Source organism: Haematobia irritans, chromosome 4 (genome assembly GCF_050003625.1).
Source record: "Haematobia irritans isolate KBUSLIRL chromosome 4, ASM5000362v1, whole genome shotgun sequence".
NCBI lineage: Eukaryota > Metazoa > Arthropoda > Insecta > Diptera > Muscidae > Haematobia > Haematobia irritans.
In genome coordinates, this window is record NC_134400.1 from 42,718,261 (window position 1) to 42,737,269 (window position 19,009).

Consider the following 19,009-nt stretch of genomic DNA (forward strand, 5'->3'; position numbering starts at 1 on the left):
GCTATCCAGAACATCGTTGCACTGGTGTTCTAACCAGAACATCTCATCAGTGCAAGTCGCGCCGATGTTGCCAGATTGTATTTTGATAAAGTGACGCTTCATCGATTCACAATAGCAATTTATCGTGACTATTTTTTCGAAAAACATGAAATTCAAAGTTGTACAGTGTCATAAATAATCGCAGCAGTAAATATTTATTACTAATTGGAGCATTTCATACATTAAAAATGCAAGATTTCACTTTTTTCTGTGATTGTTTTTAAACAGCTGATGACAGTGTTGCATATTTTTGGAGATGTCCTGGATAAACGAGTACTCTGCTTTCGTTTAGTCCTTCACGGCTTAGCATATCCAGTGCTAAAAGAAAACAGCCCTAATAAATTGAAGTCTTCATTCAGTGTAAATGGCCCTTAGATTTCATAGAACAATGAGTTCATGTGAAATGGAATTCGTGCAACATAAAATAAAAAGCAATGAAAAAGTTACGATATTCCAAGATCGCATTTATCTGATAAAAATTAGGATGCTTGAATTATAAAATGATTAACAGTGTACGAAAATATACCTAATATAACAAAAATCCTTAAAATGTTTTGTTGAGTAAGATAACGATATGAAATTGCTTTTTAATTTTTTTTTTTTGTTTTTTCATAAATTTTGTTTTTCTTTTTTTCATATTGGTTAGTTGGGCTCGTTTTGTTAAATACGATACCAATTTGAAATTGCTTTTTAATTTACTCTTGTGTTCTTTTTTTTTGTTAAAAAATTTTATTAAATTAAAGTGGGTTAATGTATCTACCAATTTTTGACGATGCATTCAAAGAATCCCGAAAAAAATCTCGATCCCGGATGACAGCCCTAGTTGTAACTTAAATAAATTTTTGCTACCGAAAATTCCACAAGAGGTGCATACCGGCTTTGAGGAAACCTCATCAAGAAAACATGTAAATCGATGCTATCTTATTACGAGCCAACCGTCTGAACGACCCATAATGCCTTTACATTGTTGTACAACGCCGTTATTATTTGTTGCCCCGGCTTTTTCTACGTCGTCCTCAGAGATGAGAACTCTTGAAAAAGTACCAATATTTGCTTTGTCATCCCTGAAGCTCCATACGTCAAAAAAAGTCGCAGTTAAAGAGAAAATACTAAGCAATCGAAAGCAAAGAATAAATTTTCGTCGCAAATAGATTAATTATTGTTGTTTTTGAAGTTTAATATACAAGAAATCATTAATACATGTTTATGGGATATGTTCGCGAGAAAAATAAGCCCTAGGCAATAGTGAAAATAATCCAAATTCATTACATGTGAAAGAGAGAAAAAATAGTTAACCAAACAAGTTTATAAAGGAATATAAAAATATATTTGGATTATATCTTGATGTTGTGAAAATCCAATGAGTATTGGAAGAAAAATATAAAAGAATTCCCAATAAATCCTAGTGTAATCACCAATGGCAAATAATTTCATATGTGTATAGTGCGAACGAAGAAAAAAAGTGTACAAGCAAGCAAGGCCCCAAGAAACCCCTTGAAAATTGATTTTCCCCAACCAACGTAGAAATCAGCTGTATTTTTGTAATTACGGAAAAAGTGCACAAGTATAACAAATACATATTCTTATTAGGCGTGTGTATGTGCGTGTGTGCAAGTTTATTCCACTACTAAAAACCTATTAAATAAAATCGGAATATAAAACAGTTGCTGATATTTTGTTTTCAATAAAATTGAACAAAATCATATTTGAACTGCATAGATTTTTCCATCGATCTTCGTTTTAGAGGACTCTCTCTCCCTCTCTTTGTTACTGACCATTGCTATACTTCCTTGTCAGCCATGAATATTGTCGGCGATTATGAATACAGTTCGAAGGATATGTTGGGTCATGGCGCTTTTGCCGTTGTCTACAAAGGACGTCATCGCAAGGTAAAATGCATACAATTTTTCTTCTTTCTTCTGGTATTTAATGCATATTCCATCTATGTAACTGTAAATTGTAGGAGATAGATGTATAAAAGCAATTAGAAAGAGAAACAGGCAAAAACATTGTATCAATAATAGTCGCGTTTTATGCTGGAAATAAATGTAAATAACTACAATAGTACTATAGTTGCCCGATTCTTCCAAATTTTGGCCGGGACATTCCATTACAGTTTAAGGTGGGTATTAAGTTCGAGTTTAGCCGCTAAAATATTCATTTTTTTACGATTACTTTTCTTTAATAATCCATTTTAAGGAATACAAACTTTGTGAAAATTTGATTTGGGCTATTCCCCATCAAGTTAGCATGAAATCTGCAAAAAATATGTATAATTTTATGCCTTTTTTTTACTGATTTAGTTTTCACTTTAGCGAAAATTGACGATTTTAGCGGCTAAACTTGAACTTAATACCCACCTTTACATAGGATTTGGTATGTAATTCACAAAATCTACCAAAATGTAATAAATAATAAATGTAATAAAGCGAATATTTAGAATCGGCGTACCTTGGACCCGGACCCATATAAGCAACGTGGTACTAATATTGCTACTCGAAGCGGATATTTTGGCCAAAGACGAGAACGAAATCGTTGTTTGGCAAAAAATGTATAACTCATTGAAATGGGGAATCTGCTCTTCCTCTTTACACTTCTAGATTCATGTACCAACTCCTAAGAGCCGCCGGACGATGTTGAGCTCTATGATGATGAATAGGTTAGTTAGTGGGGATATTCCATGTTCAGAATTGATATATAAGATTAGGATAAATATCCCTTTCGGGTCGTCTAGGAATTACCAGAAGACCTGAAATTACCTTTTCATTGATTTTCAACGTTCGAATTGTCCACCGTAGGATGTGTATTGATTTTAATTTAATCTATCATCTAATTGACACTAATTTAAATATTGATGTGATGAAGTCGAGAATTTTAGCATATTTGGATAACCAACAGTTTTATGTTGGTTATGCTAGTATTTAGACTTGTAATGTAATATGTCCGGCTGATGATGATGAGATGGGGTCCTCATGGTCAGAAGGGTGGCAAGGGGGCGTTGGAGCCGTAGACGATGCCGATATCGAACCATTCAAAAAGTGCGTTACTTAAACGACAAAATATTTTATTGTACAAAACAGTAAACAATTTAGGTTAGGTTCAAAAGAATCCTCTTGTTGTCCCCTAAGCCAGTATTCCGCTTGTTGTGCGCTCTAACTTCTTTTATTCTAGGGACTCTACGTATCTAACGAATTCCCAAATTTGTTTCCAGGCTCTGTTTCACAGCTGGGTCAGGAACCCACTTCACCGGTGTTGGTAACTATTTTCCAAGTAAAGACAGGGCAGTGGCAAAGGTAGTATTCCAAGGTATCATCATCCTCAAATCATGACCTACATACACCATCCTCTACTGCTCCTATTCGACGCAGATGTGTTGCCATAAGGTACGGAAAATCGTCTTTAAACTAGACGACGCATTTTCAAAGTAAAAATTAAGCTCCTAACAAAATATGAAAAAACTTGGACTTCGATTAATTGGCCTCATCCGGCCGAAGACCGATATGTGCCCGGAGACAAATATACTGTCGAATTCTAGTACTCCTATAAATGCTCATTTCGAGTAAATTGCGAATTCGACAAAAAAAAACAAACTGCGGAAAGACCTCTAGGTAGAACCGCAAACAAATTTTTGCTATCTGACGCCTTGAGAACACTAGCATATCTAGTGTGCGGTTTAAGTTTAAATGGGGTCATATTTGCTTGGTGTCGTTACAACCCTTGCAATTCTCCCATCGAATATTGGCCATCATAACAGCCTTCTCACGCAGTAAGAGCTTGCATGTGGCCAGAGGCATACCAACAGATTCTAGTTCCCCTGGAATATGTAAGGTAGCTCCTAGCCTTGCTAACACATCTGCTTCGCAGTTCCCCGGCATGTTACTATGGCCAGGCACCCATATTAGGTGAATATTGTACTGCTCAGCCATCTCGTTGGGAGATTTTCGGCAGTCTATGGCCGTTTTCGAGTTAAGGAACACAGAGTCCAAGGATTTTATTGCAGGTTGACTGTCTGAGTATATATTAATGCCAATATTTGTTGGAACATTACTTCTCAGCCAATTCACCACCTCTCTTATTGCCAATATTTCAGCCTGAAAAACACTACAGTGATTAGGTAATCTTTTCGCTATTCGAATTTCCATATCTTTAGAATATACTCCGAACCCCACTTGTCCATTCAATTTGGAGCCATCAGTATAGAAATCTATATATCTTTTATTCCCCGGGGTCTGTGTACACCACGCCTCACTGTTGGGAATTATAGTTTCAAACTTTTTGTCGAAAAGTGGTTTTGCCAGGGTGTAATCCAACGTTAGGCATATCTGGCATTACTTTGAGGACCGAACTATGACCGTACATTTTTTCCGATCACAGCGATAGCTCGCGCAACCGCACAGCCGTTGCAGCTGACTGTTTGGCCAAAATGTCTAAAGGCAATAGATGTACCATGACATTAAGGGAGTCTGTTCCTGTCTTACTAAGTGCGCCTGAGATACATAAGCTCGCCATACGCTGAACTTTATCTAAACAAGTCGCTTGCTGAAGTGCCGGCCACCAGACTACAACACCATATAGCATTATAGGTCTAACTACTGCCGTGTATAGCCAATGCACAATTTTTGGTTTTAGTCCCCACTTTTTCCCTATTGCCTTTTTGCACGAGTACAAAGCTACCGTTGCTTTTCTCGCCCTCTTTTCAATATTAAGCCTAAAATTTAGCTTCCTGTTTAAAATAACACCAAGGTATTTTGCACACTCACTAAAGGGAATTTCAATACCCCCTAAGGAAATGGGCCTAACCGTGGGAGTTTTGCGATCTTTGCAGTACATGACTAGTTCTGTCTTTGCTGGATTTACCCCAAGACCATTATCTTTCGTCCATTTCTCAGTCATCCGGATAGCTCTCTGTATAATATCTCTTGTGGATGGGAATTTTCCCCTGACTGCTAGTGCCACATCATCTGCGTATGCCACCACTTTTATACTTTCTTTTTCTAGGGAAAACAGAAGGTTGTTTATAGCAACATTCAAAGAAGAGGTGATAGAACTCCTCCTTGGGGAGTGACTCTGTGCACATACCTTTGTATGTTTGCTTGTCCTAATGTGGCTGAAATACGTCTCTTTATTAGAAGTTCGTCTAACAGCCTAAGTATACCTGGATCAACATTCAGAGTTGTCAGTCCATTTAATATCGAGCTCGGATGGACATTATTGAACGCCCCTTCGATGTCTAGAAACGCCACGATTGTGTATTCTTTGACAGATAGTGAGCTTTCAATAAAGCTGACTAGTTCATGCAATGCGGTCTCAGTAGACCTGCCCTTCGAGTATGCATGCTGTTGTTTCGAGAGCAAACTTGAATCCACGCTAGTTCTAAGATACATGTCTATCATCCTCTCCAGGGTCTTAAGTAGGAATGAGGATAAGTTGATTGGTAGGAAAACCTTCGCACTCGAGTGAGAGGCTTTTCCTGCTTTAGGTATGAAGACGACTTTTGTTTCCCTCCACTTTTCTGGAATATATGCTAAGTTTACACATCGTTTATATATCACCGTCAACCAGGGGATAATTCTTTCAGCCACTGCTTGTAATTCCGCCGGTGTAATTCCATCAGGTCCGGGGGATTTGAATGGTCCAAAGCTATTTAAAGCCCATTTTATTCTAGATTCCGACACAATTTCCTCGATAGGAAATGACCGCTGAGCCTCTGTTACACCGCCAGAACATGGTTCAACCGTCTGATTTCCAGGGAAGTGTGTGTCCAAAAGTAACTCCAACGTCTCCTCACTGGACGTTGTCCAATTTCCCTCCGATGTTTTAATGAAACCTGGAGCGGTGTTAGTGGATGCTAGTACCTTCCGTAGTCTGGAAGCCTCTGACGTATTCTCAATACTGCTACAGTAATCATCCCAAGAGTTTTGTTGAGACCTTCTTAGTTCTCGTTTATATGCTCTCAGATTCATCTTGTAAGTGTCCCAATCCTCCGGAGCTCTTGTGGACTTTGCATTGTTAAAGAGCTTCCTGCAGGATTTCCTCACATTACTTAACTCCGTAGTCCACCATGGCGGCCGATTTTTTCCCCTTGTCTTTCCTCTAGGGCAAGCAGCTTTCAGTGACATATTGAAGGCCTTAGTAATCCGCTCCACTGCGTGTTCGATATCTTGCACAGTGCTCATATTTGTCTCTGGCATTTCCGGTATCATCAAATTGAACGATTCCCTATACCTATTCCAATCAGCTTTCCTAACATTTGGAGGAAATATGGTCTTTGAAGTACGAACAGCCAATCTGAAACTGATGTAGCGATGATCTGAGAAGATATGTTCCCTCAAAACTTGCCACTCAGATATCTTATCATTCAGTTCCGGAGAGGTCAACGTGACGTCCAAAACCACTTGCCTGTTTCTGGTGACGAAGGTTGGTGCATCTCCCTTATTGCAAACTACCAGGTTAGTACGCAAAATAAACTCTATTAGCGACTCTCCCCTTGCATTAGTATCACTACTTCCCCAAATACTATGATGTGCATTTGCATCGCATCCCATAATGAGTTTTGTCTTTGTTTTTAGTGACTCCTCAACTAAGGTCTTAACGGCACAGGGTGGCATCTCCCTATCATGTCCCATGTAGACCGAAGATACCCAATATTTGCATTTGGATATCTCTAGACTGGCTACGACAGTGTCTGCATTGCTCAATGAAGGAAGCAGAAACAAGTTTGGTTCGTTTTTAGCAATTATACATGCTCGATTTATATCGTTACCGGTATTATGCAAAAGTGTGAAACCCGGAGTGCTTAATTCACAGATCTTGTTCTTATATATGTATGGTTTTTGAATAAGAACTATACCTATGTCTCCTTTCATCAGGAGAACTTTTAAGGCAGCACAAGCGGCCTTACAATAGTGAAAATCTATCTGGAGGAACCGTACACACAAAAATTTTTTTTCTGATTCAATCACGAAATTAATTGATCCAATTAATTTTTAATTGAAATGTCTTCAATTACAGAAATGATAGTATCAATTAAAAAATTAATTGAAAGTCAATTAAAAAGTTAATTGATCCAATTAAAAAATTAATTAATACTATTATTTTTGTGATTGATTTTTGTTTCAATTAAAAAATTTGCTGAATCAATTAAATTTTTAATTGAATATTTTTTAAAACTCAATTAAAATTTTAATTGGAAAAATTTTCGTGAAATTTTTTTGTGTGTATTTTCAAATTTTCAACGACCGTCACATCAGCCGCTTCAATTGAGTCATCAAGGGCTTCCTCTTCACAGATCTCGGTGACTCTCGCAACAATCCGCGGTTCAGCTTTGGTGAGGTTTGAGCCTGTAGAAACTTCTCGCATATGATTTTCGCCATAGTCTGCAGGTTTTATGTCTCCTTCGGCTTCGCTAGGAGATTTTTTCACTGCTGACTCTACCAATGGAGGAATCCATTGGTTGATCGCTTTTGTATACCTTCATATGGATATCATGAAAGCCATAACTTACACGTCCTTGGGTCTGGGCTAGATGTGGCAGCGACTCTATGTTTAATATAAACACCGCAAGTCGTCTTGGTCCATCCACCTCATCCAAACGACCAACCTTCCAATCGGCGGTTGGAAGATCTGGGTTACATTCTTTTAGTCTCCCTAGTATTGACTCAGGATCAGGAGGGTTTGCCGGTATCCATGCATGTGCTCTAGGTTTCAATTTCAATTTTTCAATTTCAATTTCAATTTATTTCAAACATCAATACATAGGAAGCCTAATAAGGCCTATAATACATGTATTGTAAGATTAACTACTACGACTAAGTTGTAGTATAACTAATTTAATGGTAAATTTCTTATCAATGATAAATACATTACAATTAAAACTTGGTCCCCCAACCACAAAGTATTGCAAAATTAAATAATATAAAAACCCAATAACCAGCACATTTATTAAGAAAATTGTAACTCATTAAGAATGTGTGTCATTTACATGATCCAAAATATTACTCTTGTATGATTGGTAAGAAAAGGAAAAATTTCTTAGTGAATTAGGCAAATGATTCCAAAAGCGAAGAACTCGAATCAAAAAAGACTTTTCATATATCGAGGAATGTATCATAGGGACATCAATTTGAACATTACGCGTTGAATTTATAAATGAGAATTTATTTACAAGAACTTCTGGTTTTCTAGATTGCATAATCTTAAAAAAATGCAGAACAGTACGCAAATTCAAGTAATTTCGAAAAGTGCAACCAAGAAAATCAGAAGTACATGCATGAATACGATCATGATCATACCATTTAACATCATATATATAGCGGACAATTCTGTGGACAATTCTCTCTAGCCTATCTAAATTGTAAGACCACGTTCCAGAAAATATTTCAATGCCATAGTTTACAAGAGACATAAGTAAAGCATGGGCCAATTTTTTACGAATATATCTCGGAGTATAAGCCCTCAATTGGTATAACTTTCTTAAAGTGAGGCAAATACGATTTGATAAATAATTTAAATGAACATCAAAATTTAGATTCGGGTCAAGCATAACCCCAAGACATTTAAGAGAATCCACGTAATCAACTATCTGATTATTGATAACAATTTGAGGGCATAAAGCATTGCGAGTTCTTGTGTGGAAATGCATAGCTTTAGATTTAGCTGGGTTGATCATTAATCCATCATCATTCATTATTCCTATAAAGTTATTAATATGATCATTGATTAAAGTTTCAGAAGCATTTGGTCCTAACAAAATAAAGATATCGTCAGCGAATAGGTTTAGCCGGTATGTCTTTTTTATCGACTAACTCCAAAGTGGCTCCTTCCCAAACTTCACCAATTAGCATCAATGCAGCTTTAAAGCAATCCATAGACCTCTGGTCCGCAAAAGCTATTAACTTATATCGTCCTTGATACCATCCAGCATCTTGCCGTCGAGGACTTGGTCCGGGAAACTTTTTTCGCACCTCTGAGTAGACACCAGACATCGCGTTCTCAATTTCCCCCCATTTTTGCTTTGGAATCATACCGTCCAATGCTCCTTTATTAATAATAGCCATCACAAGGCTGTCTTTTGCAACTGAGGCAAACGATCTTTGATCTCGTTTAGAGGATGGCAGCTCATCCGGTGATCGTTCCCTTTTTCCAGCTTCAAGAATTCCTTGAGCCCATTTTAAGGAATCGCTTTGCTTAGCCGACAACGTGCTTGGGTCGACTGATCCTAATTTCTTTAGGATAAACAAAGCATTTCTTCGTTCCTTGAATCTCTTTCGAGAGGGATTGCCTCCTTTTGATGTCGTCACCTTAGAAAAGGTTCGACTTGCCAAAGTGTCACCGCCAGTCGACCCGTCTAAGGTCGACTAATTGGGCCTGACTCTTGGTCGCTGCCCAAATTTATAACTTCAGTCGTTAGCCGTCCACTGGGCCCTGAAGTTAGCAACCCAGTGGATGACTTTGAATTTCGCTGCATGGTGGTTTATTATTTCCACCACACGTGAAATTCGTTATAAGTACTTATTACGATGAAATACTCCGCTATTGGAAAACACGTCCGTTCAGTTCGACGGTTGAATGAAGCCAACTTCAATGGAGGATTATATCGCTAATTGTTCATATATAGGTGGTGCTAAAACAAATATTCGCATACCGATTTATTATCGCTGACATGCTCTTCCGCTATACCCACATATAGAGTCATACGAGTGCGGTTTTTGGTATAGTTCAAATATTAGTCGACATGATAAATAAGGTTTATATGGTTCCATAGTTTTCACATATACATATGTATCTCGCTCCCATAAACTAAGATTTCTTTTATTTTACATCGAGTATTCAGTTTGTAAAAAATTCATGTAAAAAATTATTTTTATTGAAGATGTTATGAAAATTTGGAATATAATTGTTTATCAAAAGCTACATATCTATTGCCCTGTTCCTGTATATCGAACGAAAACCAGTTCGAAAGAAAGGCAGTCACTCGAATTCGAATGAATTTGGGTTTTTCTATTTTTGAAAGTTCGATTCGTTTGTATGAGAATACATTGATTATTAAAAATGAGTATTTTTAAATTTTTGGCCTGAGAATTCACTCAAATGTTAACAATGCTTTTACTTTTTTCTTGACACTTATTATATATGTTCGTTTATTACTCGACAACAATATATGAAGTGACTTGCTTTTCGAAATAAAAGAACAAAAATCAATTTTCTTTCGTTTGGAATACGAAAGAAAGCTTTCGTTCGATATACAGGAACAGCCCATATGTCTTCATTCCAAAGTGCGCTAAGTCTAAAAAGTGAATTTTACAGGAAACAAGTTCAAAGTTTTTGTTTTGGATTTTCTCAAAAACCGTATAAGAAAGAAATTCCCTTTTTTCGGTCTTAAAATCATATTTATTACAGATTTTTTTTAATATGTACGAACTCAAACTAGTGACAATAGAACATTGCTAAAAATAACTTAGACCACTTTAGACCGAACAAAGTTTTTTGCCCTTTTTGGATTGGACATTTTTCAAACTTTAGTCACAGGCTAAGTACAATATTAACCATAACTTTTGATAGAAGTGTCCAATAAATTTGAAATTTTGACAGGATGTAATTCACATCAATCCGAATAGAAAACAACGAACTCCTAAATTTATATAGCGAATTTTGTCGCACATATCTACAGTGAATGGTGCATAAGCTTTGGTCCCTTCTAAATTGCTTATTTTTGCAAAGTTTTCTTCTTTCTTTCCCCTATGTACAATTATTCTCTATTCCCGTCATTGTTAATTACAGACTTTAAAAAAAAAATTAATTAAAATTCATTAGTTTACTCGCATGTTTTGTATTCGTTTTCGCTTTATTTTTTCGCAAACTCTCACCACTAAATTCACACCCACAATTTTAGAACAAAAAAACTACAAGATAATCGATATAACAGCAAGTGAGACCGATCATTTTCTAAAAGCTCGAAGTTTGCTTTTAATTTCGTTTCTATTCTTTTTGTAGAGTCTTTCGCTTTTGTTTTGTTTATATCTTTTGTTTTGTCTGTCATTGCCAATAAAAATTAATGTATAATATTTAATACTATGTATTTGTTTATCAAACAAACATATGCGTATACGAGGTCGATGCGAAAATTAGCCGACTAGGTCTATAGGAGGCGATTGGAAATAGGGATAATGACTAAAAAGTAAACTTCTAAAATATGAACTTGAAGACTTAATTAGAACTGAGTTTCTATAGGAACACAATTTTGCAAAAATTTTCTATAAAATTTTCTATAGAAAAAATTTTGAGAAAATTTTCTATATAAATTATTTTTGATAAAAATTTCTATAGAAATAAAATTTTGAGAAAATTTTCGATAGAGATAAAGTTTTGAAAAAAAAATTCTATAGAAATAAAAATTTGAAAAAAAAAATGTATAGAAATAAAATTTTGAGAAAATTTTCTGTAGGAACACAGTTTTGAGAACATTTTCTATAGAAATAAGAAATTGAGAAAATTTTCTATAGAAATAAGAAATTGAGAAAATTTTCTATAGAAATTATATTTTGACAAAATTTTCTATAGAAATAAAATTTTGACAAAATTTTCTATAGAAATAAAATTTTGACAAAATTTTCTATAGAAATAAAATTTTGACAAAAAATTTCTATAGAAATAAAAATTTGAGAAAATTTTTTAAAGAAATAAAACTTTGACAAAACTTTCTATAGAAATAAAATTTGGGGAAAAGTTTTTTCATTCGTTTTGTTTTGTATTTGTTGGTTTTTGTTCTTTAAGCATTGTTGTTGTTTATTGATTTCAGCTTAAAACCATGCATTGACTAAACTACAAGTGTAGCTTAACCAACAGAGGAAAATAATGTTTGTCAAATTTATTTGGGCAAAGCCCTATAGACTGCAAGATGGTTGGATGGACGCACGTTTCGGAATTATCACATTCCTCATCAGCATCCTCTACTTGCAGCAAAAGTATCAACCAATTATCAAAATAAATTGAGGCAGTTCATTAAACCCAACAATGGACCAAACTTGAACCTTCCGAAAAAGGTTTTGCATGATAGCCGGCTTATGCCGAAATAAATTCGTACAAATTCGTTTTTTATAGAAATAAAATTTTGACAAAATTTTCTATAGAAATAAAATTTTGACAAAATTTTCTATAGAAATAAAAGTTTGACAAAATTTTCTATAGAAATAAAACATTGAACATTTTTTCTATAGAAATAAAATTTTGACAAACATTTCTATAGAAATAAGAAATTAAGAAAATTTTTTATAGAAATAAGAAATTAAGAAAATTTTTTATAGAAATAAGAAATTGAGAACATTTTCTATAGAAATGAAATTTTGACAAAATTTCCTATAGAAATGAAATTTTGACAAAATTTCCTATAGAAATGAAATTTTGACAAAATTTCCTATAGAAATGAAATTTTGACAAAATTTCCTATAGAAATGAAATTTTGACAAAATTTCTTCTAGAAACGAAATTTTGACAAAATTTCCTATAGAAATGAAATTTTGACAAAATTTCCTATAGAAATGAAATATTGACATAAATTCTTATAGAAATAAAATTTTGACAAAATTTTCTATAGAAATGAAATTTTGACAAAATTTCCCATTGAAATGAAATTTTGACAAAATTTCCTATAGAAATAAAATTTTGACAAAATTTTCTATGGAAATGAAATTTTGACAAAATAGCTACGTAATCTCCGTTTTGAGTGTTTGTTTTTTCGAAAAAATGATATCACAAAATTGTTATACCATCTACTACCATACTACCTACCGCCCATTTTATGGTGGAGGGCATGCAAAAAAAAGAAACTACAAAGAAACTGAAGCAATTACGAGTATAGAGAGCAACATCACACAGCAATCACAACAAGTTTCAATAACAAAGCGCAAAAACTATCGTATTTTCGTAGATATAAATAAAATTAAAAACTTATGGCATAAATTAAAGGTAGATGTGGATGCGAATGGGGATGTACGTATGATCAGTTCTTGATAAGAATAGCAGCAAATAAACATTAAGCAATAATGCGTAGACAAGGTTTAAAAATTAATCCAAATGCGCAATTGGCCGGATAGAAGAAATGACTCAAATTACTGTGGTACAACGGCGAAATTTGTGTATAGCTTAGCCATTTTATTGATTTACCAGTCACATTTCACGGAATTCCATCGTAAACTCATTTTGACTTGCCTATTTCTACCTCGGTTACTTTGTTAACAAGTAATATTGTCGCCTCTGACACTCAGAAAGATCAAAAAATTATCGTGAAAAGTTTCTCCATCCCTATGTGTGACTTTATAGTGCGATTTCCGGTCTAGCGGTACCATTAGACCATACCTTTTCGAAAATGAGGTTTGGTTATGAAAGGTTGTAGTTGTGATTGGTGGCGAAATTCTCTCTTATCGCTGAGTGCTACCCGATTCTAGGTTTAGCTCAATGACGAGAGAACTGCTTTTTATAACCGAGTTCGAACGGCGGGGCTCTACCAGTTCATTGAAAATGAAAACGCTTTTTTTCCGTGTAGCTAGGTAATCTCCGTTGTAATACAAGCTTATAAAAATGCTTATCTGCTATAAAAAAAATTAAAAAAAAAACAAAGAAAAAATAGAATAATCAAACGAAAAACAGATGACGTTGTTATCATTCACTGAGTCTATGACTGTATAACTGACCGGGGATTACGATTACAACTTTGTCTCTCACTGCATTCAGACCGGCATATAAACCCCTAATCGATAGAATATTAAACTTGTATATGATTATCGTAAGATTTTTTAATTTGTAAATGATAAGGCCAGATGCTTAATTGCCCCATCCAGTTCATTTTTATAATGGACATTAAGAAATATTCTTTACGAATACAATGAAATGTTTTTTTACGATATGCGAACATCAGGAATTTAGAAGAAAACAGATTTGATTAAATTCAAGAAAATGATATGGCAAAAAAGGGCCTTGGATTTTTTAGTATTTATTGTCCTGGGTTAGGTTAGGTATAGTGGCAGCCCGATATCTCAGGCTCACTTAGATCTTTGTGACTCCAAAGTAGTGAACTTTTCTCTTATCACTGAGTGCTAATTTTTTAACTCAATGACAAGAGACCTTATTTTTGTAGGCAAGGCCGATCAGCGTTTCATATTGCGGAGAGACCACTTAAAGAAGCTTTGAAACACTCAGATATGTATGTCACCAGCAATGACATTTTCACAGTTGGTCGACGGTGATTGAAGCCATGACCCTTTGTATGCAAGTTAGGCAATTTTCTATAGAAAGAAAATTCTGACAAATTTTTCCATAGAAATAAAATTTTCTATAGAAATAAAATTTTGACAAAATTTTCTACAGAAATAAAATTTTGACAAAATTTTCTATAGAAATTAAATTTGGACAGGATTTTTCTATAGAAATAAAATTTTGAGAAAATTTTCTGTGGAAATAAAAAACCAACAAAGTTTTCTATAGAAATGAAATTTGGACAGAATTTTCTATAGAAATGAAATTTCGACCAAATTTTCTATAGAAATAAAAATTTCTAAAGAAAATTCTGACAAAATTGTCTATGCAAATAAAATTTTGATACAATTTTCTATAGAAATAAAATTTTGACAACATTTTCTATAGAAATAAAATTTTGATAAAACTTTCTATAGAAATAAAATAAAATAAAATTTTGACCAAATTTACTGTAGAAATGAAACTTCTACAAAATTTTCTATAGATATATAATTTTGCCAAAATTTTCTATAGAAATACAATTTTAACAAAATTTTCAGCTTAAAACCAACTTTGTTTAGGCAAAGCCGACTATCGAAACAACTTTTTTTCGGGAGGTCCAAGTGTAGTTCACTTTGGGTTGAGTGAATTACCCGAATTTCTTCTGATAATTGGTTGATAGTTTTGCTGCACGGAGAGGATGCTGATGAGAAATGTGGTAGTTTCGAAACAGCTGTCCATGCAACAATCTTGCAGTCCATATGGCTTTGCCCAAATAAATTTTACAAATATTCTTTTCCTCTGTTGGTTAAACCGCACTTGTAGTTTAGTCAATGCATGGTTTTAACCTGAAATTATAAACAAAAACAAGGAATCAAATTTTGCAAAATAAGATTTTTTTGTTTGGTAGTTTTTTTTTGGTAAATTATTTATGACTCAAGTGGCAATCGTGCATGCTAACCAATGCACCACGGTGGCCCCTTAAGATAACTTTGATATTTAACAAGAAGAGGTTTTTTGATGAATCACCAGGTATGTGGAAAGGTGTAATTTTTTTACTTCGAAATTTCCCAAGGAGAAACTACGAAGTATTTTCACCCCATAGTAGTTTCGTCGCCCTTTCGACCATTGCATTGGTTCACATCGCTTTATGTGTCTCCCGTGACCATTCATCCAACTCGGCGCTGTCTATATTGGCTTTGTCCACTTCCTTATTTGTCCTAGTTCTTATCCAGATTTATATGTAAAATATATATCTTTTAGTCGTGTAGAAACGGATATTACAAAATGTGTCTTGGATTCCCAATATAAGGCCTACAAAAAAACTTGGAGGTACTCTACTTCGAAATTAATCTTCCAAACGATGTTCATTGGTCTGAAATTTCGTTTGGGAGGAAAGTTTTTTTATTGCCAGTATGTGAGCTATACCATAGGGTATAGTATACATTTTATTAAATTAATCTCTAAACTTTTGTGCAAATACAGTTGAATATATTAAAGGAATAAAAAAACCCCAAGTAGTTAGTTATACCACTAACCCCCATTTTCAGGAAGCTCCGTTAGTGCTACGTTAGCTAACGAACTTTTAAACCGTACTATGGACATGTCTGTCATCTTGTCTATATATTCCATATGCCAGTTAGGAACTTAACTGCTAAAAATTTTTCAGTTAAAGTTAACCGGAGAGAAGATATTTCGATTTTACTTTCTGTTAACTGGATGTTAAAGTCTAACGGAGATACATGAAAATGGCCGTAAATGTTATTTGTTTTGTTTTTTGTTTTTTTTTTTTACTTTTCTTTTCATCACACGGTCTCCAACATGGCTAGCAATTTTCTTTGTTTAAATATCTAGACACGAGGATGATGTGGTGGTAGTGGAGGGAACTAAGCAATTGGATAAAATAATGTAACTAAGAAATCAATTGCTAACATATCAACAAATACTGCACTGCAATAATAACCATTATTAGCCATGTGGTGGCCTGATTTCGTACACAGAAAGAAAAGTTCATCATTAAATCGATGCTAAATTTAACCTATGTACTTTTTATGGCAAAAAAAATTTGATTGGTTTTAGTGTAATTTTATTATTATTTTTTTTTTTTTTTTGATATTTTCCACAACCTAATGCCTAATTTTACTTATCCATTTCTATGGATGTCAAAAAATTTTATGAATTAAACTTGAGTATAAAATTCAATAATGATACAAAATAAGTTGAATGTAAACTAAAACAGAATAGTCGAAATGAGTGAACTTCTGCGTAAATATGGTCATGTATTTAACCTAGTAAATGTTTTCTTTTAGTTATTGTTTTTATTTTTTATTTTGTGACAGAGTGTAATTTCGAAAATGGTATCTAAAAAGTAGTACAAGAACATTAAATTTTCCTCGATTTAAAAAGTCATTGTGCAAACTTCAAAAAGTGAAGTACAATTTAATTAAATTTCTCCACAAGGTACATAATTTTTCCTATTAAACAGTTGATAGTGAGATCTAGGGATCTAAACAATGGACAGGTCAATTTTCCCTTGAGATAGTTAATTTTTCCCAGTATACTCTGTTTCTGTGTAATTAAAAAAATTTACTTGTCACTATCATCTAAGATCTTGTTGGAATTACGGCAGAACGAGGCAGCATAACAGGTTTTTATGATCTATGGCGAAATTCAATACTATCTATTAGGAATATTATGTACACTTAGTCTTGTATAGAAAAAATTCACTTTCTTTGTGTTGGAAGCATGAAGTATTTCGCGGAGTAACTATTGAGTAGAGAATACACAACAACAACAACTAGCCAACACGAAATTTCACAAATATATATATCGATTTTCATAAAAACCTTTAGCCAAAAATCTTTTGAATCGCAGTAATGGTACATATATAAATAATATGTCCACTATGACCAAATATAAATAAAATGTTGACAAAATTTTGTATAGAAATACAATTTTGATAAAATTTTCTATAGAAATAAAATTTCGACAAAAATATCTATAGAAATAAAATTTTGACAAAATTTTCTATAGAAATAACATTTTGACAAAATTTTCTATAGAAATGAAATTTTGACAAAATTTTCTATAGAAATAAAATTTTGACAAAATTTTCTATAGAAATGAAGTTTTGACAAAATTTTCTATAGAAATAAAATTTTGACAAAATTTTCTATAGAAATGAAGTTTTGACAAAATTTTCTATAGAAATAAAATTTTAACAAAATTTTCTATAGGAATAAATTTTTGAGAAAGTTTTCTATAGAAATAAAATTTTGACAAAATTTTCTATAGAAATAAAATTTTGAGAAAATTTTCTATAGAAATAAAATTTTGACAAAATTTGTAGCCATGTTATTTTTATATAATGAAAACAAAATTTTCTATAAAAATAAAATTTTGACAAAATTTTCTATGGAAATAAAATTTTGACAAATTTTTCTATGGAAATAAAATTTTGACAAAATTTTCTATAGAAATAAAAAATTCTATAGAAATAAAATTTTAACAAAATTTTCTATACAAATAAAATTTTGCCAAAATATTCTATAGAAATAAAATTTTGAGAAAATTTTCTGTAGAAATAAAATTTTGACAAAAATTTCTATAGAAATAAAACTTTGAAAAAATATTCTATGGAAATAAAATTTTGACAAAATTTTCTATAGAAATAAAATTGTGGCAAAATTTTCTATGGAAATAAAATTTTCTATAGAAATAAAATTTTGACAAAATTTTCTATAGGAATAAAATTTTGAGAAAATTTTCTATAGAAATAAAATTTTGACAAAATTTTCTATAGAAATAAAATTTTGACAAAATTTTCTATAGAAATGAAATTTTGAAATTTCACAAATATATATATCGATTTTCATAAAAACCTTTAGCCAAAAATCTTTTGAATCGCAGTAATGGTACATATATAAATAATATGTTCACTATGACCAAATATAAATAAAATGTTGACAAAATTTTGTATAGAAATACAATTTTGATAAAATTTTCTATAGAAATAAAATTTTAACAAAATTTTCTATAGGAATAAATTTTTGAGAAAATTTTCTATAGAAATAAAATTTTGACAAAATTTTCTATAGAAATGAAATTTTGACAAAATTTTCTATAGAAATAACATTTTGAGAAAATTTTCTATAGACATAAAATTTTGAGAAAATTTGTAGCCATGTTATTTTTATATAATGAAAACAAAATTTTCTATAAAAATAAAATTTTGACAAAATTTTCTATGGAAATAAAATTTTGACAAATTTTTCTATGGAAATAAAATTTTGACAAAATTTTCTATGGAAATAAAATTTTGACAAAATTTTCTATAGAAATAAAATTTTAACAAAATTGTTTATACAACTAAAATTTTGCCAAAATATTCTATAGAAATAAAATTTTGAGAAAATTTTCTGTAGAAATAAAATTTTGACAAAAATTTCTATAGAAATAAAATTTTGAAAAAATATTCTATGGAAATAAAATTTTGACAAAATTTTCTATAGAAATAACATTTTGGCAAAATTTTCTATAGAAATAAAATTTTCGATAGAAATAAAATTTTGACAAAATTTTCTATAGAAATGAAATTTTGACAAAATTTTCTATAGAAATAAAATTTTAACAAAATTTTCTATAGGAATAAAATTTTGACAAAATTTTCTATAGAAATAAAATTTTGACAAAATTTTCTATAGAAATAAAATTTTGAGAATATTTTCTATAGAATTAAAAT

At 32.3% G+C, this 19,009-nt stretch overlaps 1 protein-coding gene across 1 annotated transcript in view; it reads left to right on the forward strand.

Annotated features, from left to right (window-relative positions):
• Positions 1-1,127: 1,127 nt before the first annotated feature.
• Positions 1,128-19,009, forward strand: part of Atg1 (serine/threonine-protein kinase unc-51-like protein Atg1) — a 109,897-nt gene continuing 92,015 nt past the window's right edge. Inside the window, exon 1 of the mRNA XM_075307546.1 lies at positions 1,128-1,928. Within this exon, the coding sequence (XP_075163661.1) occupies positions 1,839-1,928 (90 nt within the window). The 5' untranslated portion in view covers positions 1,128-1,838. The remainder of the gene's footprint in view (positions 1,929-19,009) is intronic.